General features: G+C 38.8%; 7 protein-coding genes and 1 non-coding gene across 13 annotated transcripts in view; 4 read left to right on the plus strand and 4 right to left on the minus strand.

Annotated features, from left to right (window-relative positions):
* Positions 1-513, minus strand: part of LOC111779563 (ubiquitin-conjugating enzyme E2 27) — a 2,930-nt gene extending 2,417 nt beyond the window's left edge. The window contains exons 1-2 of the mRNA XM_023659624.1: positions 426-513; positions 124-340 (exon numbers count right to left, since the gene is read on the minus strand). Coding sequence (XP_023515392.1) covers positions 124-322 — 199 coding nt within the window. The 5' untranslated portion in view covers positions 323-340; positions 426-513. The remainder of the gene's footprint in view (positions 1-123; positions 341-425) is intronic.
* A 2,558-nt stretch (positions 514-3,071) lies between these two features.
* LOC111780088 (CASP-like protein 1F1) lies at positions 3,072-3,871 on the plus strand. The gene is made up of 2 exons (XM_023660365.1): positions 3,072-3,355; positions 3,424-3,871. Exons 1-2 carry the CDS (start codon positions 3,153-3,155, stop codon positions 3,782-3,784), a joined length of 564 nt encoding a protein of 187 aa, XP_023516133.1. The 5' UTR covers positions 3,072-3,152; the 3' UTR covers positions 3,785-3,871.
* A 729-nt stretch (positions 3,872-4,600) lies between these two features.
* LOC111780755 lies at positions 4,601-4,736 on the plus strand. Its single transcript, XR_002812898.1, has one exon. It is a non-coding gene; the product is annotated as a small nucleolar RNA Z247 (small nucleolar RNA).
* A 4,622-nt stretch (positions 4,737-9,358) lies between these two features.
* Positions 9,359-14,273, plus strand: LOC111780393 (long chain base biosynthesis protein 2a). Its single transcript, XM_023660776.1, has 13 exons — positions 9,359-9,672; positions 9,858-10,063; positions 10,173-10,238; positions 10,621-10,709; positions 10,890-11,035; positions 11,112-11,236; positions 11,322-11,415; positions 11,515-11,678; positions 11,966-12,127; positions 12,621-12,747; positions 12,856-13,022; positions 13,126-13,233; positions 13,936-14,273. Exons 2-13 carry the CDS (start codon positions 9,938-9,940, stop codon positions 14,029-14,031), a joined length of 1,470 nt encoding a protein of 489 aa, XP_023516544.1. The 5' UTR covers positions 9,359-9,672; positions 9,858-9,937; the 3' UTR covers positions 14,032-14,273.
* A 340-nt stretch (positions 14,274-14,613) lies between these two features.
* Positions 14,614-16,822, minus strand: LOC111780732. The gene has a single exon (XM_023661219.1). It carries the CDS (start codon positions 16,795-16,797, stop codon positions 15,496-15,498), a length of 1,302 nt encoding a protein of 433 aa, XP_023516987.1. The 5' UTR covers positions 16,798-16,822; the 3' UTR covers positions 14,614-15,495.
* Positions 16,823-18,662: 1,840 nt separating this feature from the next.
* LOC111780416 (transcription factor bHLH74-like) lies at positions 18,663-20,434 on the minus strand. Its single transcript, XM_023660808.1, has 5 exons — positions 19,878-20,434; positions 19,606-19,788; positions 19,465-19,530; positions 19,304-19,372; positions 18,663-19,210 (listed from the first exon to the last, which is right to left on the minus strand). The coding sequence occupies exons 1-5, from the start codon at positions 20,106-20,108 to the stop codon at positions 18,902-18,904; spliced, it is 858 nt and encodes a 285-aa protein (XP_023516576.1). The 5' UTR covers positions 20,109-20,434; the 3' UTR covers positions 18,663-18,901.
* Positions 20,435-20,534: 100 nt separating this feature from the next.
* LOC111780413 (poly(A) polymerase I-like) lies at positions 20,535-25,143 on the plus strand. 5 transcript variants are annotated; one of them, XM_023660799.1, is made up of 14 exons: positions 20,535-20,651; positions 20,756-20,837; positions 20,963-21,085; positions 21,253-21,350; positions 21,944-22,027; positions 22,163-22,353; positions 22,491-22,563; positions 22,663-22,708; positions 22,849-22,958; positions 23,057-23,164; positions 23,232-23,291; positions 23,981-24,042; positions 24,325-24,670; positions 24,895-25,143. In XM_023660799.1, exons 1-14 carry the CDS (start codon positions 20,568-20,570, stop codon positions 25,099-25,101), a joined length of 1,674 nt encoding a protein of 557 aa, XP_023516567.1. In that variant the 5' UTR covers positions 20,535-20,567; the 3' UTR covers positions 25,102-25,143. The 5 variants fall into 5 exon arrangements, with proteins under 5 accessions (XP_023516567.1, XP_023516568.1, XP_023516569.1 ...); XM_023660800.1 differs by having other exon boundaries at positions 24,358-24,670; XM_023660801.1 differs by having other exon boundaries at positions 22,163-22,296.
* Positions 25,144-25,216: 73 nt separating this feature from the next.
* LOC111780415 (mitochondrial phosphate carrier protein 3, mitochondrial-like) lies at positions 25,217-27,774 on the minus strand. Of its 2 annotated transcripts, XM_023660807.1 has the most exons (6): positions 26,879-27,774; positions 26,251-26,612; positions 26,111-26,154; positions 25,771-25,985; positions 25,576-25,700; positions 25,217-25,488 (listed from the first exon to the last, which is right to left on the minus strand). In XM_023660807.1, the coding sequence occupies exons 1-6, from the start codon at positions 27,137-27,139 to the stop codon at positions 25,443-25,445; spliced, it is 1,053 nt and encodes a 350-aa protein (XP_023516575.1). In that variant the 5' UTR covers positions 27,140-27,774; the 3' UTR covers positions 25,217-25,442. The 2 variants fall into 2 exon arrangements, with proteins under 2 accessions (XP_023516575.1, XP_023516574.1); XM_023660806.1 differs by having other exon boundaries at positions 26,111-26,612.
* Between the last annotated feature and the right edge of the window lie 69 nt (positions 27,775-27,843).

A 27,843-nucleotide genomic window follows, 5' to 3' on the forward strand; every position in this document is an offset into this window, starting at 1 on the left:
AAAAAAAAAAAAAAGACGTACTTACTCGAAAACCCTAATGCTAATCTGAGTGGGAGCATTCAAATGGAGGCGAGGAAAGAAAGAGTAAGTGAAAGAAGAAAAGGAGGGAGTAATTAGAGGGACCTGGCAAGGTGATGTCAATTTGGAAGGTGCCGCCTTCGTAAGGAGTAGCGACAGGACCAGGAATGGTGCCGATCAAGTGGGAAAGATTATCGGCTTTGGGGGTGACTCTAATACCTGAAGCCTCAATGTCCTTAGTGCATTCTTGGAGTTCCTTTTGCACGCGAGCGAAGTCCATCATCTTCTTGAGTGATGGATACATCAGGAGGGGAGAAGTAACCTAATAGATTCGAACGCAAATTGAAAAATCGCTTAGTTTGGAAATTGGGGAAGCGAAAAGGGAGAATAATGGTGACTTCGGTTACCTGGATTCGCTTTCACTCTCTTTTTTCCGTCTCTCACAATTTAGCCAACGCACTACTCTGCCCTCCAATCTTTTGTGTGGTTTTTGTTTATCATGGGTTATTCTATATATATATTTTTTTTTTCAAAATTTAAATTCCACGGAACATTGAGATAATATATTAACTATAGAATATATCTTAAATTGATTAATATTTTTCTTTTCAAATTTGATTGGTAGTATTTTATTAATTATAAAATATATTTTAGATTCAATTAATATTTTTATTTGATTTGTAGTATATTTTATTTTATTCAAAGATTTAGTTTGTTTATATTTTATTAGTAAGTATTAGTTGGTATGTATCTTATTTAAAATCAATGAAGATTGAACATCGTATTCCAATTCTATTTCTCATTTTTGTTAAATTTGTATTTTTTGTTGAGTAATAATATTTTCGTAGATATTGTTTCATTTTTTTCCAATCTTTTCTATAAAATAAAAATAAATTTAAAATATGGGAACCGATTTTTTTTATTATTATTATTTGTGCATATGTTCCTCTCTAATATATGTGAATTACTTTTTTTTTTTTAATTATAAATGATGTATTAAACTAATTAAATTATATTTAAATTGATAAAAATAATAAAATAAAGTAGAGCTTAATAAGGTTGCCTAAAACTATAAAAGACACATATTGTCATTCCGGTAATTAGAAATGAAAATATGTTGGATATGATTAAAAAAATAGAGAAAATCAATTGGGTCTAGCAGAGAAAAATCAAACTAAATAAATTGGACTCAAGACTTTTTTGTTATTTCAATTTAAAACTCACTTAATATATTTAAAATCTAACTCAAAATTATTTAAATAAAATTAAACTTTTTCCATATGGCCTGTTGACATGAGTTAGTTGAAGTTATTGAAGAAACGTCATAGATGGAATACTGTTGTAGGTGCATGAGAGAGACGTGTGATAAAAAAGTTGAGATCTGTCATAATTTAATGATCATGAAAATTCGAACGTTGCAGGGCGATTAATGAGATACTGTTGTATGTGCATGAGAGAGACGTGTGATAAAAAAGTTGAGATCTGTCCTAATTTAGTGATCATGAAAATTTGGAGCGATTAATGAGATTAGGAAAAGAGGACTCATTTTAATCCTATCCTTTATTTATATATTTTTTTTTTATCATAAAAATCAAATAATAATAAATCTTCTATGATTCTTGTTGTTTTTATTTGTTTTCAAAAATTTTATCTACCATTCATTGAAAAAAAGTTAGTTAAGTACTGACCGAAAATAAAGTGACAAAGACTTTTGGAATGAAATAAAATAAAGAGTTATTTTTTTATTTAGAAATATATGTTTTTAGTAATAATATAGAATATTCATAATTATTTAATATTTGAAAAATATATTAGTCAGAGAATATATATTTGATATTCCTAATTACTAGTAGTATATTTGATTTTATTATCAAAATTGAGTTAGTTTAGATTTTTCTGGTAAGTATTAGTTAGTGGTAGATATTGTGTCAAGATGTAATATTATGGTTATGAGAAAGAAAATGATGTTAGAATAGAGGAATGTGAGAGTAAGAGGAAGAAGAAAGGGAGAAAAGTAAAGGGTACAACATTGGGGATTTAGGGGATGTGTTTTGGGTAATGAATTGAAGAATTTAAAACGTAATTAGGCATAGGCATAGGCATGGGGTTTGATTTGTCGTGTGCTTCTTCGCAACTTTCATGTCCTGAAATTGGAAAATAATAATGCATAAAAATTCCCATGTTTGGGTTTAGATCCCCCGCCAATGCCCATGCGGCTGCCTAAAGGTGAGTAGGGATATGCTGAAGTCAACCCGAGGCCAGCAATGGGTGTGACGAGGCCTCTCAACCCGAATGCAGCAAACTTGAAAAATACAATTTTGTTTTCTATTTTAAATGGTTTTAATTATTATGTTTTTAGCAAGAATTTAAGAAAAAAATAATAACATATCTTTAGTCCACACGTATAAATTTATAAATATATGGGTATCAAATCAAGTTTCATTCCGTCTTAAGAATACATTTGAATCGACTATAAATAGAGGTTTGGCCGCATTTGTGGTAAAAGAAAAATTAGGAAATTGGGCATATTTCACATTGAATTCACTATTCTTAGACAATTTGTGTACAGTTTCTTTATCTTATTTAATTGGATGATGTGGAAATAGTGGAAATAGTGGAAATAGTGGAAATAGTGGAAATAGCGTTAGCTAGCATAGCGTGCAAACATGCCCAATAATTGGCCGTAAGCCCATCAACCGAGTTTTTTTTGTTTTTTTGTTTTTTAATTTCAACAAAAAAGTAAAAAGTAAAAAGTAAAAAGTAAAAAGTAGAGAGTAAAGGGAGAGAAGAAGAAAAAGATTTATGGAGGGTAAAACGGTCGAGTGTGAGGGAGGTTACAAAGAAAAAAAACAAAAAAACAAAAAAACAAAGAGTCCGTTGGTGTGCGGAAAATGGGGGATGGTTGAAAGGCATGCGATCCCAGTGGCAGTGAAAAAACAAAAAAAAAAAATGAAACAACAGTTGGGCGTGGTTGTTCTTTGTTATGTAAACGTAGCTTTTTAGGCATCCAATACATCATCACCCTTTTAGTTTTTGTGCTATTAATACCCCCTTCTTTCTGTGTAACCACACCATTCATCTCATTAACATTTCATTCCTTCTTCTTCTTCTTCCTCCTCCCATAATAATCTAATATGGCCGATAATAATAATGTGGAATTGGAAGCCAAGTCCCAGGGCCCCCATGCCAACCTCTACCTCTCTTCCCAGATTATCCTCAGAGCTTTGGTAATTTCCTCCACATTGGCCGCCACCTGGACCCTCACCACCGCCAAGCAATCCGTCGTCATCTTCGGCTTCACTTTGGACGCCCGATACAGCTACTCCTCTGCTTTCAAGTAACTCCCTGATCCCTACTCTTTTTTGTTTTCCATATATTTGATCCAAAATTAATTTTATGGCGCAGATTCTTTGCCTTAGCCAACGCTATTGCCTGTGGCTTCTGTCTTCTGTCCCTGTGCTTTGTTTTCATATCATCTCGGCAGTTGGCGTTGGGGAACCGTCAAAGAAACTTCTCCTTCTTCTTCTTCTTCTTTGTTCACGATTTGTTGATGATGGGATTGGTGGTGAGTGGATGCGCTGCTGCCACCGCCATCGGGTTCGTGGGGAGGTACGGGAACACCCACACAGGCTGGTCGCCCATCTGTGACCAATTCGCCAAGTTTTGCAATCGCATCACCATTTCCATCGCCATCTCTTATTTTGCCGTGCTTTGCCTCCTCATACTCACCATCATCTCTGCATATCCAACCAAACTCCACCGCTAATTTGGCCCATTTTGTTGATGTGTGAACGCGAGGTTTGGTTAATGGGTTTAGTGATGATGTGTGCATTTTCCATCTTCTTTGTCCTTACCTTCTGTGTTGCAACCGCATTGTTAGAATTGGTCAATCCATTAGAATAGCTTGAAGTTAGTCATGCCATAAGAATAGGCTTACTTCGTTAGTTTCCTATGAAATCGGATCTATTAGTTAATCTTTTGCCAATATAAATAGAATATGTCCTCAATAGTGTGAGGTACAGTTTTGCATAAACTTGATATGGTATCAGAGCAGAAATAAGATCCACGAGATCCATAGCCTCTGCTGTTAGACATGTCAATCCCAAACAACACAATGTCTTCTCCGTCGATCAGTCAGGTGATTAGTGTTAAGCTTACACAAGAAAATTATCTACTGTGGTCTACCCAAATCCTTCCCTACTTGCGTAGCCAAAACCTTGTTGGTTTTGTGGATGGATCCATGCCTGCACCAAGCCAGACGATCGCCGTTGAACCAAGTGAAGAAACAGGGAATCGCAAAATTATCATCAACCCTGAGTTCACAGTCTGGTACCCCCAGGACCAGCTGGTACTCAGCCTCATCAACTCATCAGTCACTGAGGAGGTTCTCAGCACGATGGTTGGAATCACCACTGCACGAGAAGCCTGGATTACGCTGGAGCGACAATTTGCTTCCACATCTCGAGCAAGAGCAATGCAGATCCGTATGGAACTCTCTACTATCCAGAAAAAGGACATGACAATTGCTGACTACTTTCGTAAAGTAAAACATCTTGGTGATACACTTGCTGCCATTGGCAAGCGAATAGAGGATGAAGAACTCATCGCCTACATGCTGCAAGGACTTGGTCCAGATTATGATCCTCTAGTCACAAGCATTACAACCAGAACAGATGTATACACTGTCAGCGACGTGTATGCTCACATGCTGAGCTATGAGATGCGGCACTTGCGTAAGGGTACATTTGAGCAACTTTCATCTGCTAACAATGTCAATAGGATATCCATTCGTGGAGGTGCCAATGGAGGTCGAGGTAGTCGCGGTCGTAGTCGTCAGTTAAATAGTGGTCATGGACAATCAAGGCGTACTGTGAACAATCCTGGACGTCAACCATCAAAGACACAAAGCAGCTCAGGCATTGTCTGTCAGATTTGTGGTAAGCCCAATCACGATGCTTTGCAATGCTGGCACAGATTTGATCAGGCATATCAAGCCGAAAATAATCTCAAACAAGCAGCTTTGGCAACAAGTGGATACACTAGTGACACAAACTGGTATGTTGACACTGGAGCCACAGATCATATCACCAATGACCTAGAGAGGCTTACCACCAGAGAACGCTACACTGGCACCGACCAAATTCAGGTTGCAAATGGCGCAGGTTTGTCTATCTCTCATATTGGGAATTCATTAATTTCTGGTTCATCTCTTGTTCTGAAACATATCCTATATGTTCCTAAAATCAATAAGCACCTAATTTCAGTACAAAGACTAGCATCTGATAATAATGCTGTTGTAGAATTTCACCCAAACTATTTTTTGGTTAAGGACCGAGTCACGAAGAAACTCCTGCTCCACGGTAGATGTAAGAATGGCCTATACGTTCTACCGCATAATTTCAGTCAAGCCTTGCTGACAGCCAAACTTTCGAAAGAACAATGGCACAGAAGGCTAGGGCACCCTGCATCTCCAATTACCATTAGAATTCTACAAGATAATAATTTAGCTATAGATACTAATATTCCCTCTTCCTCAATTTGTAATGCTTGTCAATTAGGGAAAGCACATCAATTGCCATTTGGTTCTTCTCAGCATGTATCTACAGCACCCCTTCAATTAATTCACACTGATGTATGGGGTCCATCCATTGCGTCAGTAAATAATTCCAAATATTATGTTTCCTTTGTTGATGATTTTAGTCGTTATGTTTGGATTTACTTTCTGAGATGCAAATCTGATGTTGAGTCTGTGTTCCTTCAATTTCAAAAACATGTTGAAACTATGCTAAATACCAAAATTCGCTCCGTCCAATCAGATTGGGGGGGTGAATACCATCGGTTACACAATTATTTCAAATCCACAGGCATTGAACATCATATCTCCTGTCCTCACACACACCAGCAGAATGGGTTAGTCGAAAGAAAACACAGACACATTGTAGAAACTGGCCTTGCTTTACTCGCTCAAGCCAACATGCCTCTATCCTACTGGGATGAAGCTTTCAACACAGCTTGCTTTCTTATAAATAGAATGCCCAGCCGAACCATACAACAAGACACACCACTTCATAAATTGTTTGGTAAAAGTCCAGACTACTCCATGCTTAGGGTGTTTGGCTGTGCTTGCTGGCCTAATTTAAGGCCTTACAACAACAAGAAACTGAGTTTCAGAACTACTAGATGTATATTCTTGGGTTATAGTTCTTCTCATAAGGGATATAAATGCTTAAATAGAAGTACAGGACGTATTTACATCTCTAGAGACGTGGTTTTCGATGAAAATATTTTTCCTTTTGAAGAATCTAAGCCACCAAACAAAACCACAAATCCACATCATCCTGTTCTACTTCCAGCCTTAGCCAAACTTGCTAGTTTTTACACTGAAAATGCTCTTACAGATATTGAACCAGTTGTTAGTAATTCCCATATGAATGATGGTCAAACTGATAATATTGCTAGTGACAACTTGTCTGGTGTCAGCTTATCTTCTGCAGATAATACAAGAAGTTCAGAGGAAATTGCAGAATATGAAGCTGAGAGCAGTTCGATCAATGCTCAAAACCAAACTCATGAACATGTGTCTGATCAACCAACTGAAGCAGCTAGTCAACATCCAATGCGAACAAGGTTGAGAAATAACATTGTACAAGCTAAACAATTCACTGATGGAACTATCAGATATTCAGAAACCTCAAGAAAATTCGCAAGCGCTGTAACTATCACAACTCCGATCATAGAGACTGCTACTGAACCTCGAAACCTGCAGGAAGCCATGCAACATCCAAGATGGAGAGGAGCAATGAATGATGAGCTCTCAGCGCTAAAACGAAATGCCACTTGGGATCTAGTTCCACCCAAACCTGGAATAAATCTCATTGATAGTAAATGGGTGTATAAAGTGAAAAGAAAAGCAGATGGGTCAGTTGAAAGATTAAAAGCAAGATTAGTTGCCAAAGGATTCAAGCAAAGATTTGGTGTTGATTACACTGATACTTTTAGCCCTGTGATCAAACCGTCAACAATCAGGGTCATTCTTTCGCTAGCAGTAACCAAGGGCTGGAATATGAGACAAGTTGATATCCAAAATGCATTTTTGCATGGAATTCTGAAAGAGGAAGTGTACATGCGACAACCACCAGGATTTCAAGACTCAGCCAAACCAAAGAATTACATATGCAAGCTCAAGAAAGCCCTTTATGGCCTGAAACAAGCCCCAAAAGCTTGGCATTCAAGGTTGACTGGAAAACTTATTGAGTTAGGCTTCAAGGCTTCAGTAGCTGATTCATCTCTTTTTATTCTCAAAAACAGAGAGATAACTATCTATATGCTCATCTATGTTGATGATATAATTATTGTGAGCTCCTCTGATCAAGCAACCGAAAGGTTGATTCAGAAATTGAAAATAGATTTTGCAGTAAAAGATTTGGGTGGTCTTGAGTATTTTCTGGGTATTGAAGTCAAGAAAACACGAGATGGTATCATACTGTCACAGAGACGATATGCCTTAGATTTGTTGAAAAGAGTAAACATGGAAAAATGCAAACCTATGTCTACACCAATGGGTTCTGCTGAAAAATTATTCAGAGAACAAGGAATACCCTTATCAGCTGAAGAACAATTCAAATACAGAAGTACAGTGGGAGCACTACAATATTTGACAATGACTAGGCCTGATTTGGCATTTGCTGTCAATAAAGTGTGTCAATATCTTCATACACCTACTGATGCTCATTGGGGTGCTGTGAAGAGAATTCTTCGTTATGTTAAAGGCACACTAGCATTAGGAGTGAAAATTCAGAAATCAACCATGATGTTGTCGGGGTTTTCTGATGCTGATTGGGCTGGTTGTCCCGATGATCGACGTTCAACTAGCGGCTTTGCTGTATTTCTTGGAGCAAATCTAATCTCATGGAGTTCCAGAAAACAGGCTACAGTGTCAAGATCAAGCACCGAAGCAGAATACAAGGCCATTGCGAATCTTACTGCAGAAATGATTTGGATCAAGTCATTACTGAAGGAACTGGGCGTGTATCAATCAAAGGCTCCTCGCCTCTGGTGTGACAACCTCGGAGCTACATATTTAACTTCAAATCCAGTATTTCATGCTAGAACGAAACATATTGAAGTTGATTTTCATTTTGTTCGAGAACAAGTAGCACGTAAAGCAATGGAAGTTCGGTTCATTTCATCAAGTGATCAAGTAGCTGATATCCTGACAAAACCACTGTCTAAAACTCCTTTTACTACACATTGTAACAATCTCAACATGTACAAGACTTGTTGGGATTGAAGGGGACTGTTAGAATTGGTCAATCCATTAGAATAGCTTGAAGTTAGTCATGCCATAAGAATAGGCTTACTTCGTTAGTTTCCTATGAAATCGGATCTATTAGTTAATCTTTTGCCAATATAAATAGAATATGTCCTCAATAGTGTGAGGTACAGTTTTGCATAAACTTGATACGCATAACTGATGTTTTTGGTTTTTTCTCATTCTCATCAATTTGCTTTCTACCTTTCTTCTTTTTACTAATGAATTGCATAATATAACACATTATACGTTTTACTTTTTCCATTACTTTCTACTTTCAATTCACTTCAACGTGGTTTCTTTTTTTTTTTAATACTATTTTCAGAGTGCCCATTTTTTTCCAGACCGACCCAACCACATAATATATATATTTTCATAAAAAAAATATGGGCGCAACCAACCAGGTAGCAGTCAAATATTTTTCTTTCAAAATTGATGTAAAACCTCTGCACGTGTCATATGAATGGAGGTGAGTTCCACATGTTTAGTTTTCCGACAAATATAGTTTTTATTACTTTTACCATGGGAATCATATATATATATCCACTATATATATATATATATATATATGACCTCTTAGTAATGGTGAAAAATTAATTGTGTTTATGGCATGCCTAACTCCCAATTGCACTTCTAATAATTATACATTAAAAAACTTAATTTATAATGTAAATACCAAATAAAACTTTTGTGTTTTGTTTTTACTCATTATATATATACATATATTATAAATTTTAAATAAATTCCTTCAAAATTAGTTTTTTCTAATCAAAATTGGTTAATACTAATACTTCTTTCATTAAGATAATGGTCATTAGACACGGAGTATTTGAGGGTTTATAAAAGAAATGTTAATTTTAAACACAAAACAGTTTTAATTAATTTTAAAATTTATTGAAATTACATGCACTAAATTAACCATATGAAGACATTTTAATTTTAATTTTAATTTTAAATAAATCTATTCCTAGGTGTTGACGACAAATGAAAAGAAAACCATTCTTTTTACAATCATACCCTTATACTCCTTTTATTTTTCGCTGTTTCGCTCCATTTCTCCTTTTTTTTCCTTTGCTGCCGCGTACAGCCACCAAACCCCCGGCAGATTTCTTTCTTCTCCTTCGTCCCCTGCAGCGAGCCACACATCGCCACGCCTTCGCCTTCGCCTTCGCCTTCGCCTTTTGCCCCACACCGTCACCCCCATTGCCACGCCCATTTGATTTCTCTCTACACCTTCACGCCGCCACGCCAACCTGCATTTTGCCGCTGCGCTTCCATCTTCAAGTCTGCCGGAATCGAAGCATTTTTCTTCTTGTTCTTCATTTCAATGAGCCATCTTCAAAGTAGGACCACCTTAGAGTTAGGATAATTCTAATTTAAAATCTTGCCGAATCCGACCTATTTTGGATTCATTTCTTTTTCTTAGATCAAAACAAGATTTCAAATTCTTTCTTTTTTTTTCTCTTTTTTTCGAGTTTTCGTTCCGAACCCCAGAAATTGTTCTAATCTGTAATCGTTTCAAATACAGGGTTCCAAACTGAGGCTTAGCTTCCAGATCGAGACACTGTCGAAAGAGCTTCACATATTTCCCGGCAGATATAGTTCCAGATGATTACCATCCCGTACTTGACCGCCTTAACCACCTATTTTAGCTATGGCCTCCTCTTCGCCTTTGGTCAATTCCGTGATTTTTTCAGAAAAATTTTTGATTGGTGGAACTCTAGCAATCTTCAGGTCCGCAGCAATTTCCGTTTCCTGAATTTTCTTGTTCCTCTTGTCAATGCGTATCTTCAAGCTTCATCCCTGATTCCACCATTTTGCACTACGTGATTTCCTTTCACAGGGCTACGCTCCGATCTGCTTAGGCCTCGAGGATTTTTACATCCGTCGGCTGTATCTTCGCATTCAGGTATCGATTTTAACGATCAATTCAACGCCTCGAATAATATTTGTCGCTGCTTGTTCGGTTTTTTAATTTTCAGAATATCCATCCCAACCAAATTTCCCTATCACATTGTTTCTATTAACAACCTTGTTAACCAGTACATCATGATTACTCTACTTACTGTTCATAATGTTGACTTGAGATACGAGCAGAAGTAAACTGCCTTCTGGCTGCCTTTCCACAGGCTCATCGGTTTCAAATCTTTCATTAGAAAAACTGAGCTCTTTGATTATGATTTCAATTACAATCCAATAGTTCTATTAAAAAAATTTGAAGTCTCACATTTTTTTATTGGATCATCTACAAGGAGCCTAATTTCTCCTCTTATACATCTTTTCCTGGGCAGGACTGTTTTGGACGACCTATAGCAAGTGCACCAGATGCTTGGTTTGATGTGGTTGAGCGTTACTCCAATGACTATAACAAGACGCTGAAGTTTGTCTTTGATGAATTCCCTTTATCATATTCATGTTCTTTTACTCTTTGTTGTTCCCCCAATGCTCTCCCACGGGCTACTATACTACCTTTTTATTTTTAATTTTTTATATCTCATTAAATTTGAGCTGATTTTAGGAATTTTCACTTCAATCTCTTTTTAATACATTTATCATATAGGCGAACCGCAAATGTCTCAAGGTGTCTGAACCTCGGATCATACAACTATCTAGGCTTTGCTGCAGCGGATGAGTATTGCACACCTCGTGTAATTGAATCATTAAAAAGGTTTTCTCCAAGCACCTGTAGTACTCGTGTTGATGGAGGTAACTTGAACTAATGGACTTTTGCACCATGTTTCTACTCGCATCCCAAATTACTAATTCCCTCCTTTTGTCTTAGGAACCACTTCATTGCATGAAGAATTAGAGGAATGTGTGGCTAACTTTGTTGGAAAGCCAGCTGCTCTAGTGTTTGGTATGGGCTATGTAACAAACTCTGCCATTCTTCCAGTTCTAATAGGGAAGGTAAACGGACACACAGTAATTAAAAAATTACTCTTGCATGTTAAATGAAAATTGTTTCAAAATTTGACCCTTTGTTCAACTGCAGGGAGGGCTAATTATTAGTGATTCATTGAATCATAATTCAATTGTTAATGGTGCTCGGGGATCGGGAGCTACAGTTCGTGTGTTTCAACATAATAGTAAGTGGTATCGAACATAAATTGTTTCTTCTGATAATTGTAATTTCTAGTGAATGTAAGGACTCTAATTTTCTGACTCTCCTTTCCCCTATGTTTTAGCTCCTTCACATTTGGATAAAGTTTTGAGAGAGCAAATTGCTGATGGGCAACCCAGGACACACAGGCCTTGGAAGAAGATAATTGTTGTTGTGGAAGGCATATACAGCATGGAAGGGGAAATATGCAAACTCCCAGAAATTGTTGCCATTTGCAAGAAATATAAAGTAATTATGCCTTAATTATTCACTCAGGCTCTGAGTGATGTCTTCTAGACTAGGATCCCCCCCTTTCACTAATTCAAGAACATATTCTTAATTTAGGGATGACTGGACTTGAGATGGAAAATAAAAACTGAAAGATAGAGAAACATTGGTGGTATGCATAAATATACTCACACTTGCAATTGAAATTAAAGAAATGACCATGTAAAAATGTTGAATCGATCTTGATCACAATGTTCTCATTTATTGATTTAGATCTCTGTTCCATTTCATTTTTCTCTTTTTTCTAGGCCTATGTCTATTTGGATGAGGCTCACAGCATTGGAGCAGTTGGAAAAACAGGAAGAGGTGTCTGTGAACTTTTGGGAGTGGACACAGCTGATGTAGATATCATGATGGGAACTTTTACAAAATCATTTGGGTCATGTGGAGGCTACATTGCAGGATCCAAGGTTCAATTTGTTCTATTAAATACATACATTCTAACACTAAAAAAGTGGAATGTGCGATATTTCTAAATGAAATTGGTTGATAAAATAGTTCATGAAGACTGTAGCACTATTTGTTTCATATCTTTAATTATTAAGATAATTACAACATGCATTAGTCTTCTTTTCCCTCTATGTTTTTGTGCCACCTAAAGTTTGATGCTAACCAATTGGGGTTTGTCCATGTTATTCCTCAGTGAGCCAGTTTGTCTTGTGCTCCTCCTTACAGGAAATATCAGGGTTTTCTTTTACAGCAATCTTTTCCTGTCTGCTTTGCTCATATATATAAGCAGTCTGATAGGAACCGATCAGTCATTTGTACTGTTGTATTTTATGTCTTTAATTTCTTGGGTGTTTCTTCCAACTAAAGCTTGTATCAACTTTTTAAAGGTTCATTTTGTGGCTTAAAGCATTCAATGGACGAATTCATCAAATACAGTACTTTTCGTCATTTCAGGAGCTTATAAAATATCTCAAATACACTTGTCCTGCTCACCTCTATGCAACATCTATATCACCGCCGGCTGCTCAGCAAATCATATCTTCTCTTAAAGTTATTCTTGGAGAGGATGGTTCTAGTAGAGGTTAGAATAGTTTTTGTCCATTTTGTCATCATATTAGGATGCTCATTTTGTCCTATAAACTGTAGGTTTCTGAATATGAACAAATTGTTTCTTTTCCTTGATAAACAGGTGCTCAGAAACTTGCTAGGATACGTGAAAACAGTAACTTTTTTAGGTCTGAGCTACAGAAGATGGGATTTGAAGTTCTTGGAGATAATGATTCTCCCGTAATGCCTATAATGCTTTACAACCCTGCAAAAATTCCTGCCTTCTCTAGGGAATGCCTTAATCAGAATGTAAGTCTGCATTATGTGGCTAGCCTGGTAGTTTCATTCATTGTAGATGTTCTCTTCGAAGTCTTCTAAAGGTTAGTGTGTTACCTTGCTTGTGGTTGGACAGGTTGCTGTTGTCACAGTAGCTTTTCCAGCTACTCCTCTTCTTCTGGCAAGGGCTCGCATTTGCATATCTGCTTCACATACGAAGGATGACCTCCTTAAAGCCTTAGAGGTCAGCTTTTACTTCACTTACTATAGTTTTTTACTTCACCACTTTTACCAAAGTTGATTCTTCTGTTTTTCATCTTCTATATCTCAGTCGAACAAAATGGCGAACTATACAATGTACTATGCCTACATGATTTTAAAGTGTCATCATAATGAAGAATAAATGAAGCTATTTACTTGGCTTGCTCTACTTTAGTTTGTTAAGAAAACTATACTACGGTAGGAAATTAGTGAGAAACTATTTACAAGTTGATAAAAATAAGCCTATTCTACCATTAAAACTGTTTACAGCTGCCATATCGGCTTTTGATTAAATGAAAGTTCTTAAATTGTTTGTTGTGAATGATTATCATTGTTTCTTGGTTGAGAACATTGTTCATTCGATTCCCATCTAATATACTACGATGTATTATGTCTGCATGAGGTATTTGGTTTTCTTACATCCCTACTTTCCCCATATTTTTTTGGACGCATACGACCTCAAGGTTCAGAAAGGCGAAGAACTAGAAAAGTTTAAATCATGTTGTAGGCATCATGTTCCTAAGATCCTGTATTTGTACCAAGGCTGCAATTTTCTGTCAAAATCGAAGGAGGATATGTGGAATTGTGTTATGTTGACTTTTCTGCGTCTGATGTTATTTTGGTCAGTTGAATTGTGGAAGGTTACCATAAATAATAACCGCAGTTTTCCCCCATTGTTTGACAGGTTATCAGTCGAGTTGGTGATTTGGTTGGTATAAAATACTTCCCCGCAGAGGCCCAGAAGCCGGAGTTCGAAAAAGATGCTCATAAGATGGATTAGAATGTAAACGGAGTTGAAAATAAATTGTTTTTATGTCTGATAAACGTTGGTAGAAGGAGCTTGCTGTCAAGGCATCTCCTCACATACATAGCAGAGTAAGGGGGAGGGGGAAGGTAGACAATTGGTTGTGCATAGTGGAAAATTTTCGAATCTGTACCTCCTTGTACCATACCATACCCATAAGTGACATGCGATCTTCATGAATTTTGGCATATTAATGCACGGGTATTGTTGTGATTCTAGTCCGTTCCAATCGATTTAGATTTCTGTCTTTTGGTCCTTGTGATTGTTTTTGTGTTCTCACATACGGTTACCTTCATTTTTCCTTTCCCCCCTTCCCTTCTTTAACGAGGGAGAACGACTTTCAACATCATAAATTCTATCCTCAGGGCTTAGGACGCCTCCTATCTGCTTCAGCAACCACACAATCAATCAGATGGGCAACAATTTTTGTTAGGTTCTCGTCGGTCACTAAATTCTTACCAGAAATTTTGTATTTCCTCAAATACTTTTTCTTTTTATGACATACAGTTTCTTTTTATGACATACAGTCATAGAAATTCAATCATAAAGACAAAGACAAGCTGAAAAGATCAAATATGCTTCAATCGTAGGAGTCACATTGAAATAACTATGAAGAACAAAAATAAGATTGAAGGCAACCGATATTCATGCTGCGGAACGAATTTTGGTTCCGAACAAAATGCAAAATTAAGGGTTGGTTAAAACTAGAATACAAGATGCACGACAGCAAGGAGGAAATTCTTGTCCAAGGCGTGTTAGAGGAAATTCTTGTCCAAGGCGTGTTAGAGGAAATTCTCGTCAAGGCGTATAGCTACTCCAACAAGTTGAATTCGGGAAATTCTCGTCAAGGCGTATAGCTACTCCAACAAGTTGAATTCGGGGAATTTCCCCAAGGGATTTGGCTTTCAATCTTGAAGCAGACTACTAGAGATCTTCAAAATGAAGTACAGATTGTAGCTCTACACTTGGTCATCTCTCTGGGAAATGGAGACTACCTTGGCGAGTAGCATTCCTTGGAGAACAAAATGCAGAACAAACCCAGGACCCACCACACTTGTGATCACAGTTACACCATCAGGCTTCCAGTTCCCAGAGGGGAAAAACTCGGCCAAACAACTAAATGCAGAATCTTTCCCATGTAAGACCCCAGGAGACGTTATTAAGAAATCAGAATGGTGAAAACAGTGTACTACAGCCAGTGGAAACAGTTGAGTCGCATCCCAGAATATGCGGCCAGACATGGTTTATTTTTGCTTCTTTTCGTGTCTTGTAGCAAGACTCTTACTTCGTTCAGCATATGAAAGACTATGGGGGAAAATCGCAGTAATCAGAAATATGAAAGACTACCAAAACAACCTATAATGCAGGCAGCAGCAATGAGGCTCAAAAATGAGTTCAGGCATACATTGCCATGGCTGAAATTTGGAATACATAAATTCCTCATGAAAATCCCTTCCCCAACTTCTGGATTGCGGAGTACATTTTTCTCCGGGACCCAACTGCAGTTATTCCCATATCCTTGAGATCCTCGAGTGTCAACATTGGCAACACCTCATCGTCCACCTCGTGAATTTCAAAAACTGGAGCATACCGACCTAACCCTAAGCCGTTGAGCCAAACTCTAACCCCATCTAATCCTCTCCCACCATTCCCATTCCTGTCACCGCTAGTCCCGCATTTCCAATTCCTCGCATCCGTATCCGAAGGCCCTGAAAACTCGACCCCATCTTGGTGCTCCCTACCCTCCGAAACCCTAGACCGGATACATCTTCTATTCCCCTGATAAAGCATCTCCCTTTCCTTTCCCTCGCCTTCCATCGCCAAATTCTCAAGCGAATGCATTGAGCTTTGTTCTTTCAGGGGACTTTCCGAGTTCTCAACGTCGTAATCCCGATACCCCTCCTCCACGTCTTCTCCGGCGCTATACTTTTCATCTGCCTCCCCCCCTCCGCCGCCTTCGCCGTGCTTGGGGGATACCCAATTAGTTCTGACCCTCTTGGTGGCGGCTGAGCCTCTCCGCTTGGAATCCTTCAATCTCCAGCTCCCAATTGCAACGCTATCCAAATTGTTCTCTTTGTCTTCGCCCTCTGGGGTCTCGCGAAATTCGGCCCCCCCACCCCCCGCCGAGCTCAAGTTGGTCAAGGGCCGAGTTTTGGAGTTCTTGGCAGAGGCAGCGGAGGAGTCCTTGCGATTATCCGAGGCAAACTTCCAGGGCTTATTGGTGCGGCGGGCATAGGAATCGTAGGGTTGGTCGCCGCCGATATCCCCCAATCGGACGCTGGGTCTTCGCTGGCGTTTGGATCCAACAGTTTCGGAGGAGACGACGGGAGGGGCAGGGGCGCCGTTAATCTGGGGGTCGGGGGGTTGAATATCGGCCATTAAATGAGAAACATAGAAGGAGGTTAATTTGAGCGTGTTAAAAGTGAGGACTTGGAAGGAATGCAAGCGTGGAAAGGGGGAGAAAGGGCTGAAACGAGGATGGGTGGCTGAAGCCTTGGAGATTGGGAGAAAGAAAATGAGAAATAGAGAGGAAATGGAAGAAGGAAGGAGGTGGAGAGCGGGGGAGTGTAGGAATAGGAAGAGTCGGAAGGGGGAAAATGAAATGGGTTGGTTGGTGGCATCAGCCATGTAAATCTGGGAGTTTGCCGCGTGTCTCCTTAGCTCCTTCACGATTGGATTTGGCCCCTTGGGGTTGGGCCTCCTCCTCTCCTCTCCTCTCCTCTCCTCTCCTCTTCCTCTCATTTCATTTGTTCAAACATCCAATTTAGTCCCCTCCGAATATGCTTCAGTATGTTCTCTTTTCATACACCCAGCTCACTAGAGACGCATTGGGGAGAAGGGTGGCGTGGTGTGGTTCGGTTTGGTTTTGAGTGGATATGGGCAGTGAGTCCATGTTCATAATTGGGCCATGAAATTGAAATGGATCCATCCGTATGGCTGTACTTAAATTGCTTAGCTTTTTAGGAGTAAGACTGATATCCAATATGGGTATAATTAGATTAGAGGTCAATTTGCCTAAACGGAGAATGGTTTTGAGGATAATGTAGGAGAGATAGAATAGCAGGTAGATTAGATGATCTATTCATTAATCTAATTTGGAAGTAGTTTCGGATTAAATGATGGTGACACAAGTTTTGTGTGGGGATGAGTCACATCGAGCTGCTTCATTGGGTGTGCTTCAAATCACACCAACATATTATATATGTATATATATCCAATGGGAAGCTTTTTAGGAAGAAGTGATTGGCAATGGCAAGGCAGCTATGAGTGGATGTGTCTGCATATCTCATTTAGCAAGGGCGGTCCACATGGGCATATCCACCACGCCACAGCCTCCACGCATACCACCATTGCCCAGTCCAATCATATGCAACTGCATGCATAAAGTTGGGCCATCTTGATTAAGGGCGAAGTTTCTAGCTTCACTTGTTGCCGTGGAGCACACGTTTGAACTCTCTCTTATAGTAAGGTTGAAACACTTTGTGTCTCGGTCTATAACATACGACATTTTGGCGCCATAAGTGTTGCACACAAGTACATATTTCAAACCGTACATATAGAAATTTGTGTTTGGTGTAGTGAAATTAATTTTACTCTCAACATCATATTGTATGGCTTCAAAAAGCGAAATTGAAGGCGTGGGATGAAATAGATGGAATTGAATGAATGAGGGGTTAAATCATGTGAACCACAAGGGAGGGTTGGCAACCTTTTTGTTTTCGTCGTGTATTGTAATGAAGGGGAAGCGTGGCAATGGGATTTGGTGAATGAAGTTTAGTAGAAGTCTAATCAAAGAAAATGGTAGATGTGTCATACAGAAAGGGCCATCTTTTGTGGGAGTTGTCTAATCAAATGCTTTTGGTAAATGGGAGGAAGCCCCGAGAGAGTGGAGACTGTTTGATAAGCTCTGGTGTGCAGTGGAGGAGGAAGAAATTAGAAGAATGAACAGCAGAAACAAGAACAGGAAGTTGGATGCATGGTTGGAGGACACGTGGGAGTTACTCACTATTACCTTACATTCCATTTACTCGGCCAAATTGTCTCATCTTCCTACCCTCCTGACATGGTGGGCTAACCCATGTCGCGCACGCCCATTCATCTGCCACTCGGAAGTTGGAGGACTGTGGCGGGGCTCTGCTTAAGTCCAGACCTGGGGAGCTTTTCTTTTCATCACATCGCAACCCGGAGGCCACACCCAACAGTGCATTCTGCAGCCCACAGCACAAGATGCTACCTCTGTCATTTCATCTACAGTTTCTAAACATCCAAAAGATGCCATCTTTATTTACGACCTGACACGACTACAATCTTTCAATTCATACCCAACAAACGCAATCAAATTCTGCGGTCCTTTTTTAATTCATCCTTTTGCATTGGTCCGCATGTATCTATCTGTTAGCTGATGCTGCATCCCAGTTTTTGATATCATAATTAATCCTCTATCTCTTTCAATTTCATAATTATTGACCTTGTATGTCCGCGGTTAATTCATCAGACACTACAGATTATATCCATCCCTTGCCATTATTATATCATCAGGACACGAGTAGAGGCAATTAAGACAAGAAAGTAGAGGCAATTAAGACAAGAAAGTAGAGGAGAAATTGTTGCTTAAAACCACCCATATGATTGATTACAGATAAAAGGTAGTCCCACAATACACACTTTTCCCTGCGCCACAAAATTTGGCTTCCAACCCAAGGATAAGACTTACACATATTCACAATAAGTAATGTGATGTATCCAGTATGAAGATGAGTTCTGTTAACATAGAACCACCCACTCATCTCCACTCAAATTTAATTATCATCTCTTTCACTTTCTGTTTTGTGAGTAAATTAGAAAATCATGACAGATGTTGCAGAGAAGCATTCCCATAATCCAGGAAAAGTTGAGATGGATTCATGTCCACTGGGATAAAGCTGCCGTTTTCAGCCGTTAAGATTGGGCTGTCACCACCGCCACCGCCACCGCCTGTGGCCTGAAATGTGTTGCATGACGCCATATTATATGCCAATTCTGCCTGCTCTGAACGTGACACCATGCCACTCCCGTTCAATACCTGTGTGACTGGCGTACCGATGAATACCTCTGGATTATCCATTCCAAAGTCATAGCGGATGGGGTGAACAGAAGCAAGCTCCATGGACAGAAGCTGCAAAGTATTTAATGAGTTGTGAAGAAAAATGCATGAATTAGCGCCCATTCATGATGCTAATTGGGTTTATTTAATTTTTGATATATGTACCTCAATTTGACTTTGCAGGGACTGAACATAGTTAATAATTTCGTCCAGCATAAGGGCCTTCCCAGTTACCTATGGTGGCATATATATTTATATATATGGTTTGATGAAGGAGAGTGATTGGGTAGAAGAAAGCAAGAGGTAATAAAAGTAGGCGGACGAACCTTGTGGCAGCCTGGAACAAGCGTCTGCAGAACCTTCATCCTTTGGCTGATTTTCTGTCTTCTCACCTGGAACTCCAATTAGTAATTAATTAAGAGTTAAAAGAGAGGAATTGAGGTAATTTGGATATATATGACGATTACCCTTTCTGCAAGGCTGTGGCGGTCTGTGGCCTGACCCCTCCTGGCTCTTACGTGGATGTACCCTGGTGGTGGAGGAACTTGAGGGTGGTCTTGGGTTTTGAGCTTCTTGCGGCCTCCTCCTGCTTTTGCACGCTTGTAGCCTCTCCTCTTGCCGTCGCCCCCTCTTTCATTTGGGTCCTCCTTCTGGTAATGGGAATAAGCAGAGGTTAAATTAGAAGCACTTAATATATAATGCATACCATAAACACACAAGTGAGAGGGAGAGTACATACGGACGGAGAGAGAGAGTGGGAAGAAGGCAATGGGTTGGTGGCGGTGGGTAATATGCGAGGCGGGAGGTGGTGGTGGTGGGCAGTTTGCTGAACCGAGGAAGATTGGATTTGAGGTGGAAGAAGGTGGTGAAAGTGGGGGATTTGTGGCGCTTCTTCCAACTCCCAGCTACATGGGTTCATTTTTGAGAGCGCAAAGGAGTCGGGAGAGGGGAGGAATTGGGAGTTGTTCATAATAACATGTAAGCTCCCACAACAACAACTCACAATGGTATCCAATATGGACAACCCTCACACCGCACCTTGGTTTATATAAATAAAGCCTAAACGCCAACCGAAGCCCCACTTCCAATTACGTTCACATACACCTACGCTCTTCAATCATGCATAATCTTTCCTTACTCTATTTTCTTTCTTTTATTTACATTTCACTCCTCCATCTTCTTTTTTATTTCTCTCTCACCCCCATCTCCACACTTTCACTTTTGCAAATCTACCCATTTTTATTTACTTATTTATTAATTTAGCCCCCTAGTTAGTCGGCCCAATTTAGGTAGAGCCTAGAAAAGAATGCGGCCCAGGCCCATGTCTCGAATTTCCCTCTCCTTTCGGCTATAACCAACGCTTCTCACTTCGCGCGGGTTTAATTTTAACTTCCTCCACTTCCTCCACTTCCTCCAATCCTATTTGGAGATGGGCATATCGGGATTACTTGGCATGATGTCTTGCAGACCTTATCTCCCTCGACGGACACCACTCTTCCGTTTCCTCCGCAAGGTAATTCTGCTCCTATTGCCATTTCCTTTGCTTTCTCTTCCCTTCCCTCTTTCACCTGATTCATTCACCTTATTTACTTCAGCTTCGTCCCACTTCCATTGCAGTGGGGGAGGCAGCAGCTCCTCAAACAGATACCTTCTTCAACGGCCACACCAATTCTCCGCCTCCCCCAAGGCAATTTCAAGGGTTTTTCCTCCTACTTTCTAACTACTTTTAAGTTTCATAACTAGCTTCTTCTTGTTTCTGATAATACGAAACTGTTTTTTTTTTTTGACAAAAAAAAAAAAACAAAAACTGTTATTTTGCTGAAGAATTCGATGATAATGATTCTAAGCTGCGGAAGTGGAAGACGTTTTCTTCCAAGGAGCTTGGGATTGATATTTTCATGATTCCCAAACCTACCAGACAAGTTCTGAACGGGCTCAAGAAAAAAGGTTACCCTACGTTGTCTCCTTCATTTACAAACGTCTCCTCTCACATCAAATACTCAATAAACATTTAGTGTCATCTTCAAAATCTTAGCCTTTATCACCTTCTTCATGCACTTCTAGTATTTTGTAACTTTTGTAATTAATCCTGTGATTATTGTTTCACGTTCTAGGTTACGAAGTTTACCTTGTAGGAGGTTGTGTTCGCGATCTTATCTTGAACAGAACGCCAAAGGATTTTGACATAATAACTTCAGCTGAGCTTAAGGAGGTTTGTCTCCAACCATCTCCTTCAAAATATTTTGTATTACTTATATCGCTACCGAGGAAACTTTATTATCTATCATAAATACATCGAGTTGTGAGAAGAGACACATACACATGATAAATTAGTTTTCTCATATATATATTTTTTTTATGATTAAAGAAGAATAGAAAGGAAACCCGTTAGATTAAAAAAGAATACTATTGGAAATCAGATTGCGAGTTGAAATTTCTACCATCTATCCTTACGAGACACTTCTCATTTCAATTCTTTATGCCGGAATGGTCAAGTGTGTTTTGTAGAATATGACGAGGCAGATTACTGGAAATTGGATACTGAATATGTCCTTTATGTTTGGCCAAGATTATAATGTAAATTACATAAATCTCCGTGGCAAAAGGCCTGAATATATTGGAAACTTTTTTGGGGGTCAAAAGCTCGATGAATATACATTGCAAATTTCAGGTTCAACAGGGACTACCGACACTGTGAAGCCTCAGTTTTGCCTGTTTCCTCAATTTTAGTTATAAGTACTTTATATATATAATTTAAGGCTCGGCCCCTCAATTTTAACATATATTATATCGTACCATTTAAAGGTTTCAAGAACATTTTCATGGTGTGAAATAGTTGGGAGGAAGTTTCCTATATGCCATGTGCACATTGATGGTAGCATTGTAGAGGTTCGTTTCTCTTCCTATCAATAAATGATTGCTACCTTTGACCATATGTAGTTGTTTCTGGTAGATATTACATCAATTTGATATTTTATGATTTCGTATTTTAATAACGAGCTTTTACTTTCTTTAAAATATTAGGTGTCAAGTTTTAGCACATCCAGTAGGCCATTTGACAGACACTTGAACTCTGCTATTGAAAAGCCAATGAACTGTGAAGAGGAAGATTATGTCCGATGGAAGAATTGCCTGCAACGTGACTTTACCATTAACGGGTGGTTTACGAGATCCTGCATCTTGAGAATCCATGTTCCTATCTCTATTATACAATTGTAATATTTTTTAAATAGTTGGTTTTCTGGTAAATGAAAATTTATAATTCTTGGGCCCCCCTCCAAACACATGCAAAAGAAAAAAAAAACGGTCTCTTTCACCCTTCGGTTCTCAACTAATAGTCAACTTCTTTCAGGCTGATGTATGATCCATACAACAGTGCAGTATACGACTACTTGGAAGGAATGGAGGATATAAAACAAGCTAAAGTATGCACACATTTCTCTCAAGTTATTACTTAAATAAATACTGAAAGCCACACTAGATGATATTGTCAACTTCTTTTGTACGACCTTCTGGGAGCATAGATACGAACAGTGGTTCCTGCCTGCACTTCCTTTCAAGAGGATTGTGGTGAGTTTTCATTTGCAGAACTCCCTTATCGTATGTTGACTAGAGCATTGAGCTGAATGTATTGTTGAGAAACATAAGTGAGCTTAAGCAGCACATATTTACCCAGAAAGCAATACTACTAACTCCATCTAGTTTGGCAGCACGAATCCTTCGAGCAATCAGAGTTGCAGCTCGTTTACGGTTCAATTTTGCAAAGGATACTGCTGGTTCTATTAAAAAATTATCCTGCCTGGTGTCTACCCTCAATAAGGTTTTTAGATTAACATGATATTTCCTTCCTAATGTTTCTTTGGCTTTTAATATTCTTGAACAAGAATTCTAATTGATTTTCTTTCCTTAAAATATCAGGCAAGGCTTCAGATGGAAATGAACTATTTGTTGTCTTATGGTTCTGCTGAAGCTTCGTTGAGGTTGTTATGGAAATATGGACTTCTAGAAATACTTCTTCCAATTCAGGTGAATTGACGCTTGACTTTTTCCCCAGTTATGGGTTGCAAATAAGTGAGACAGTTTGATATTGTAGGCAGCATATTTCATCCAATATGGTTTTCGGAGGTCCGACAAGGGATCAAATATGCTTTTGGTAATTGTCTCTTTCCTATTCTTACTATTACTGTCTTTTGGGTGCTTATCAGAATTTATTTTCTTTCAAGTTTTTCCTAATGTACGTGGAAGACCGAACTTATTTTTCACTTGGTACTGCATAAGACTTAGTTTGCTAATCTCATGAAAAGTTGCATGTAATATATATATATATATATATATATATATATATTTATATTTTGTGTATTATATAGTATAGTAGAAGATCAATATAATGTATGCAGTGTGGGTGGTTTTCCACAACTTTGTTATCCGAAATGTGGAAGGAAAAATAATTCATGGTTTGTTCTTCTAATGGTTAGTTGTACGTTGTGTGCTTTGAAAAAAAATGTTTCTGGTAGATTTAAAGCTTTTGAATTACTTAGTTTCCTTTACTTTCTTTCGTTCGCCCTCCCCAGTCCCCACTTCCCCAAGTCCTAAATAGCTCAAGAGTTAGTTATCTTGAATGCTTTCGGTATATTTTTCCTTGTCCTTTGAAATTATTCTGGAGTATACAAAGTATAAATCCCTTGGTGATGTATGCTGAATCATGCATGGAGTAAAGCTTTTGAAAAGTAAGGATAGGACATCGATTATGCCAAATTGATGATTTTCCTACCTGATTATGAATTGATGACACAATTGGTCCATGGAAATTACTTATTATTAACTAACATTGTTAGTATGCAGTCCCTATTTTCCAGCATGGATAAACTTCTGGCACCTAATAGACCTTGTCACAGTAGTATATGGTAAGATTTTTTTTTTTTTTTTTTTTTTTAGAAAAATTATTATTATTATTTTCATTTTGGTATGTGTTTTCGTATTTGATAATATTTCTCAATGAAACCACGGTTTTTTTATTTTTCTTAGAAAAAGATGACTGTTGTTTAGTTTATGGCTTAAAGCTGAAACCTGCTGTTGGTCTGATCCTGTAAATTGTTCGGTGAACCATGATTCAAACTTGTTAATTAATATTTCGTTTATGAGCAGTGATAGTACTTGTTTTCCGAACTTTGTTCTCTCTTTTGCAGTGAAGCAGTCTCAAACACTGTTTTCTCCTACAGGGTTGCAGTATTAGCCTTCCATGTTGCCCTGTCTGACCAGCCTAGGAGTCCTTTAGTGGTTGCAGCATTTAGTCTTGCAGTCCACAATGGGGGCAATATGATGGAAGCAATTAGCATTGCTAAGAGCATCAGTAGAGCACATAATGTAAACTTTCACGAATTGTTAGAACCTGAGAATCTGGAGGTCCAAACTTTGATTGATGAGGTTATGGATCTTACTACGTCTATTAAGAACGCACTTCATAAGATGACCGACGAGCATTCTGTGTCTCTAGTCTTGGAAATGTATCCCCAAGCACCAGCCTCGGATCTAGTAATTTTTCTTCATTTTAATCTCTCGTACTTTTCAAAATAAAAAAGGTTGTTGCCAATTTTCTATACATTCAAAGTCAATTATAATTTTAGGTTCTAGAGAATATCAAGCTTATAATCTACCCTACTCTTTCTCCTGGAATATAAATTATAGGATCCAAGTTTTTTTTTCCTACGACATATATTGCCTGTGGAATCATATGCTAAAAAGTTCACATATTGCAGGTTTTTATCCCATTGGTGGTGTACTTGAAGGTACGCAAAATTTTTGAGTGCGTTGTTGAGGGTGCAGAGAGAGTATTTGTTCCGAAGAGAGGAAAGGTTAATTACGAGTGTCTGGCTCTCGGGGACCTACCAGAACTTCGGCATTTTTTTGCAAGGATTGTATTTGATACTGTCTACCCTCTTGATCTCAATCATACTCGAGAATAAATTTTCAAGATAATTAGTAAATGGTGATTTTTGGTTCCTTTACTACAGGTATCTGACTTGAGCTTTGAGTATGTTTTGTACGCGGCCTGAGGTCAGGTTCATTGGATCATCTATTGAATCTCGTAGAAGTTCAGATTTTTGTAATCTTTAATCCGGTATCTAGTAATACAGAAAGAAAAGGGAATGATGCAATCGGCAATCGAATCCTACAAAAAGTGATTCTTTCGCGTCAAAAACCTCAATTTTATGGTCCTAAGTATAATTAGAATGATTTCCAAGTCTTTGGAGTTACAGGCATCCGCATTTTTTGGCAATTAGGTGACGCAAACCGTCCCACGCCTTCACTTGTTAGCGGCAGGAGCAGGAGCAGCTCCACCCGTTGTTGGCCTACAAGATAAAGTAGAGTCATATTAGTTACATGCAACTGTAGAGCTCGGAGAGGAGTGCTCGAAAGATCAAGCCAAAAACGCGTACAGTCCAACGAAAACTTTGAATGCGTCATATATTCCCCATTGAGACCCGGTAAGAGTTCCAATCATAACAATCCGAAGCGGAAGGCCTCGAGTGAAAAGACCCCATAAGCCCAGCTGCCTCACAGCCTGCAAAATCAAAGTACCGAATTAGAAATCTATATGAACGTGTTCATCTCATTTTAGGCACCATACTCACATCCCCGGCGGTTGCGCCCTTTGCGTTGTTGAGAAAAGAGACGAGATTATCAGCCGGGTGTGAGACTACGGCACAGAGGACGCCGGCCACATATCCACCGGCAAAGCTCACTCCAAGCTGCAGAGATTTGCTACACTGTTCTTTTGGCCTTGGGATGGCATACTTGTACAGCATCTCAACAATTGTTTCGAAAGAAGCAAATTTCATCATGGTATCTGCAAAACCCACCCCAAATTTATCTTGTAAATCATTATTCTGTTTTTAGTAACGATGTCATTTTTCCTATTTGCAGATACAATAGTTAAAACTTCAAACGTGGGATTTTGGTGCTTTAACTTACACGGAATCTGACGTCCCCAAAGAGGAACCAGACCTTTATAGAGCCTGTAAAAGAAGACAACCAGAGACTTTGAAGTTATTAGGAGGAAAAAAAAAAGTATATGTTGATGGTGTATCTGCATTATATAATTAGTTTCATACCCAAGAACACCCTCAGACTTGACAAACTTTGGGAGCCCATCTGACAACCCCCGAGCAAAACCAGGTTGCGTTTGGACGCGAACTTTGACGGCCTCCATGGGGCAGAGAGCGACATCGGCAATTACTTCTGCAGATGCTGAGCCAGCAAGGTATATGAAAGTTTTGTACTTGGCTGCATTCTCTGCTCCAACTATATCAGAATAGTACTTCTTGAAGAACTCGTAAAATCCAAACTTGCACGCCCCCTGAGCACTGTAACCAAGCAACGTTGGCACCCAACCCCGGAAGAACCCTCTCACTCCCTGCTCCTTTAGCAGAATTCCAAAACCAGACGAGATGTTCTTGTACTTTGCAGGGTCGATCTAAAATTTGGGGTGTGGCCAAAAGAGAGCTATTTTAACTAGCTTAACTGTTTTGTGGGTTGTGGGACAGGTATTCGTGTTCTGTATTGTCTTAATTATTCATTTCTTTTATATTACTATGTTAATCCATTTCTTTTATGCATACTTAGTAGTTTATTTTAATTTTTATTATTGGTTTAACACTGCTCATTTGTAGACATAAAATGGCGTTGCCTTAAAGGTGTGCAGGAAGACTTGGATATTTAACATCGATATTCAGAGTTTACCTGCATATTGCACTTGACGAGGTCGAGGGGGGTGACAGTCATGTGGGTGAGTCCACAACTCAAAATGCCGCCTACTGTACAAGCGGCGTAGAAGGGCGGTGAATACATCTTTATCTTCTCTTTCGGAGCTTCAATTGGGAAGCTCCTGCCGTAACTCCATGCCGGCGTCGTCCTAACCACTGTTTGGGAAATCCCCCAATTAGCAGAATACACAAAGCTTGGCACCAGAGGTTGTCGTTGCCCATCTTTCGACAGAGCCATTAAAGTTGCCTTCTTGCTTCCAGGTAACTCTTAATTATTCCTATCCCCCTTCTTCTTCTTCTTCTTCTTCTTCTTCCCTACACTGATCTCTCTCACCAAGACACAATAAATATGGATCTTACTATAAAAACGGCCCCCAAATTGGAGTCTGTGCGGTGATTTTGATTATGTTCGCACAGAATGAGCTTATATATAATCAATGGCAGCGGAAATTGTTATTTAGAAGAAAAAAGATCGAGAATTTCTCAGGGCTTTCCCTGTTTTGCGCGCTCTTTATAGGCATTGGCTGTTAGGCATCTGGACATCCCTCAAACACGAACCAACACACGTAACTTAAAACCTGGATTTAATTTATGGAGGACGTGTGGCCACTGGCAAGGCAGTGAAGGCCTGAAAAAATGTCATTCATAGATCATAATTCAGACTAGCCATAATCAGTCTCTTCATGATTCCTTTTAAGTTAAAAATGCTCGATTTGTATCAATATCAACCAAAAAAAGAAAAGAAAAAAAGGCTTGGCTATTTGAAAAATTTGTGGGTCCAAGGCATTCTAGTGTCACATAATAGACTGAGCAGACAAAGTCTAAAATTGTTAATCATACTTTTAGTCCTTCAGATGTTCATAATTTTTAAAAATAAAATAAATAATCAAAGTATCAAAAACAAGTACAGATTTTTTAATATACATCAAGACAATCATATTA

Source organism: Cucurbita pepo, chromosome LG18 (assembly GCF_002806865.2).
Source record: "Cucurbita pepo subsp. pepo cultivar mu-cu-16 chromosome LG18, ASM280686v2, whole genome shotgun sequence".
NCBI classification, from domain to species: Eukaryota; Viridiplantae; Streptophyta; class Magnoliopsida; order Cucurbitales; family Cucurbitaceae; genus Cucurbita; species Cucurbita pepo.

Bases quoted from the DNA above. Each gene is read 5' to 3' on its own strand.
- LOC111780088 (XM_023660365.1), top strand. From the start codon at position 3,153: ATGGCCGATAATAATAATGTGGAATTGGAAGCCAAGTCCCAGGGCCCC. The intron at 3,356-3,423 runs GTAACTCCCTGA...TTTATGGCGCAG, and splicing joins AGCTACTCCTCTGCTTTCAA to ATTCTTTGCCTTAGCCAACG.
- LOC111780393 (XM_023660776.1), top strand. From the start codon at position 9,938: ATGATTACCATCCCGTACTTGACCGCCTTAACCACCTATTTTAGCTAT. The intron at 11,237-11,321 runs GTAAACGGACAC...GTTCAACTGCAG, and splicing joins TTCCAGTTCTAATAGGGAAG to GGAGGGCTAATTATTAGTGA. The intron at 12,748-12,855 runs GTTAGAATAGTT...CTTGATAAACAG, and splicing joins AGAGGATGGTTCTAGTAGAG to GTGCTCAGAAACTTGCTAGG.
- LOC111780732 (XM_023661219.1), bottom strand. From the start codon at position 16,797: ATGAGAGGAAGAGGAGAGGAGAGGAGAGGAGAGGAGAGGAGGAGGCCC.
- LOC111780416 (XM_023660808.1), bottom strand. From the start codon at position 20,108: ATGAACAACTCCCAATTCCTCCCCTCTCCCGACTCCTTTGCGCTCTCA. The intron at 19,789-19,877 runs GTATGTACTCTC...TCCCATTACCAG, and splicing joins CCCACTCTCTCTCTCCGTCC to AAGGAGGACCCAAATGAAAG. The intron at 19,531-19,605 runs GTAATCGTCATA...TTGGAGTTCCAG, and splicing joins GCCACAGCCTTGCAGAAAGG to GTGAGAAGACAGAAAATCAG.
- LOC111780413 (XM_023660799.1), top strand. From the start codon at position 20,568: ATGGGCATATCGGGATTACTTGGCATGATGTCTTGCAGACCTTATCTC. The intron at 22,354-22,490 runs GTAATATTTTTT...AACTTCTTTCAG, and splicing joins CCTATCTCTATTATACAATT to GCTGATGTATGATCCATACA. The intron at 24,043-24,324 runs GTAAGATTTTTT...TCTCTTTTGCAG, and splicing joins CCTTGTCACAGTAGTATATG to TGAAGCAGTCTCAAACACTG.
- LOC111780415 (XM_023660806.1), bottom strand. From the start codon at position 27,139: ATGGCTCTGTCGAAAGATGGGCAACGACAACCTCTGGTGCCAAGCTTT. The intron at 26,613-26,878 runs GTAAACTCTGAA...CCCAAATTTTAG, and splicing joins TCGTCAAGTGCAATATGCAG to ATCGACCCTGCAAAGTACAA. The intron at 25,986-26,110 runs GTAAGTTAAAGC...TGGGTTTTGCAG, and splicing joins TTGGGGACGTCAGATTCCGT to ATACCATGATGAAATTTGCT.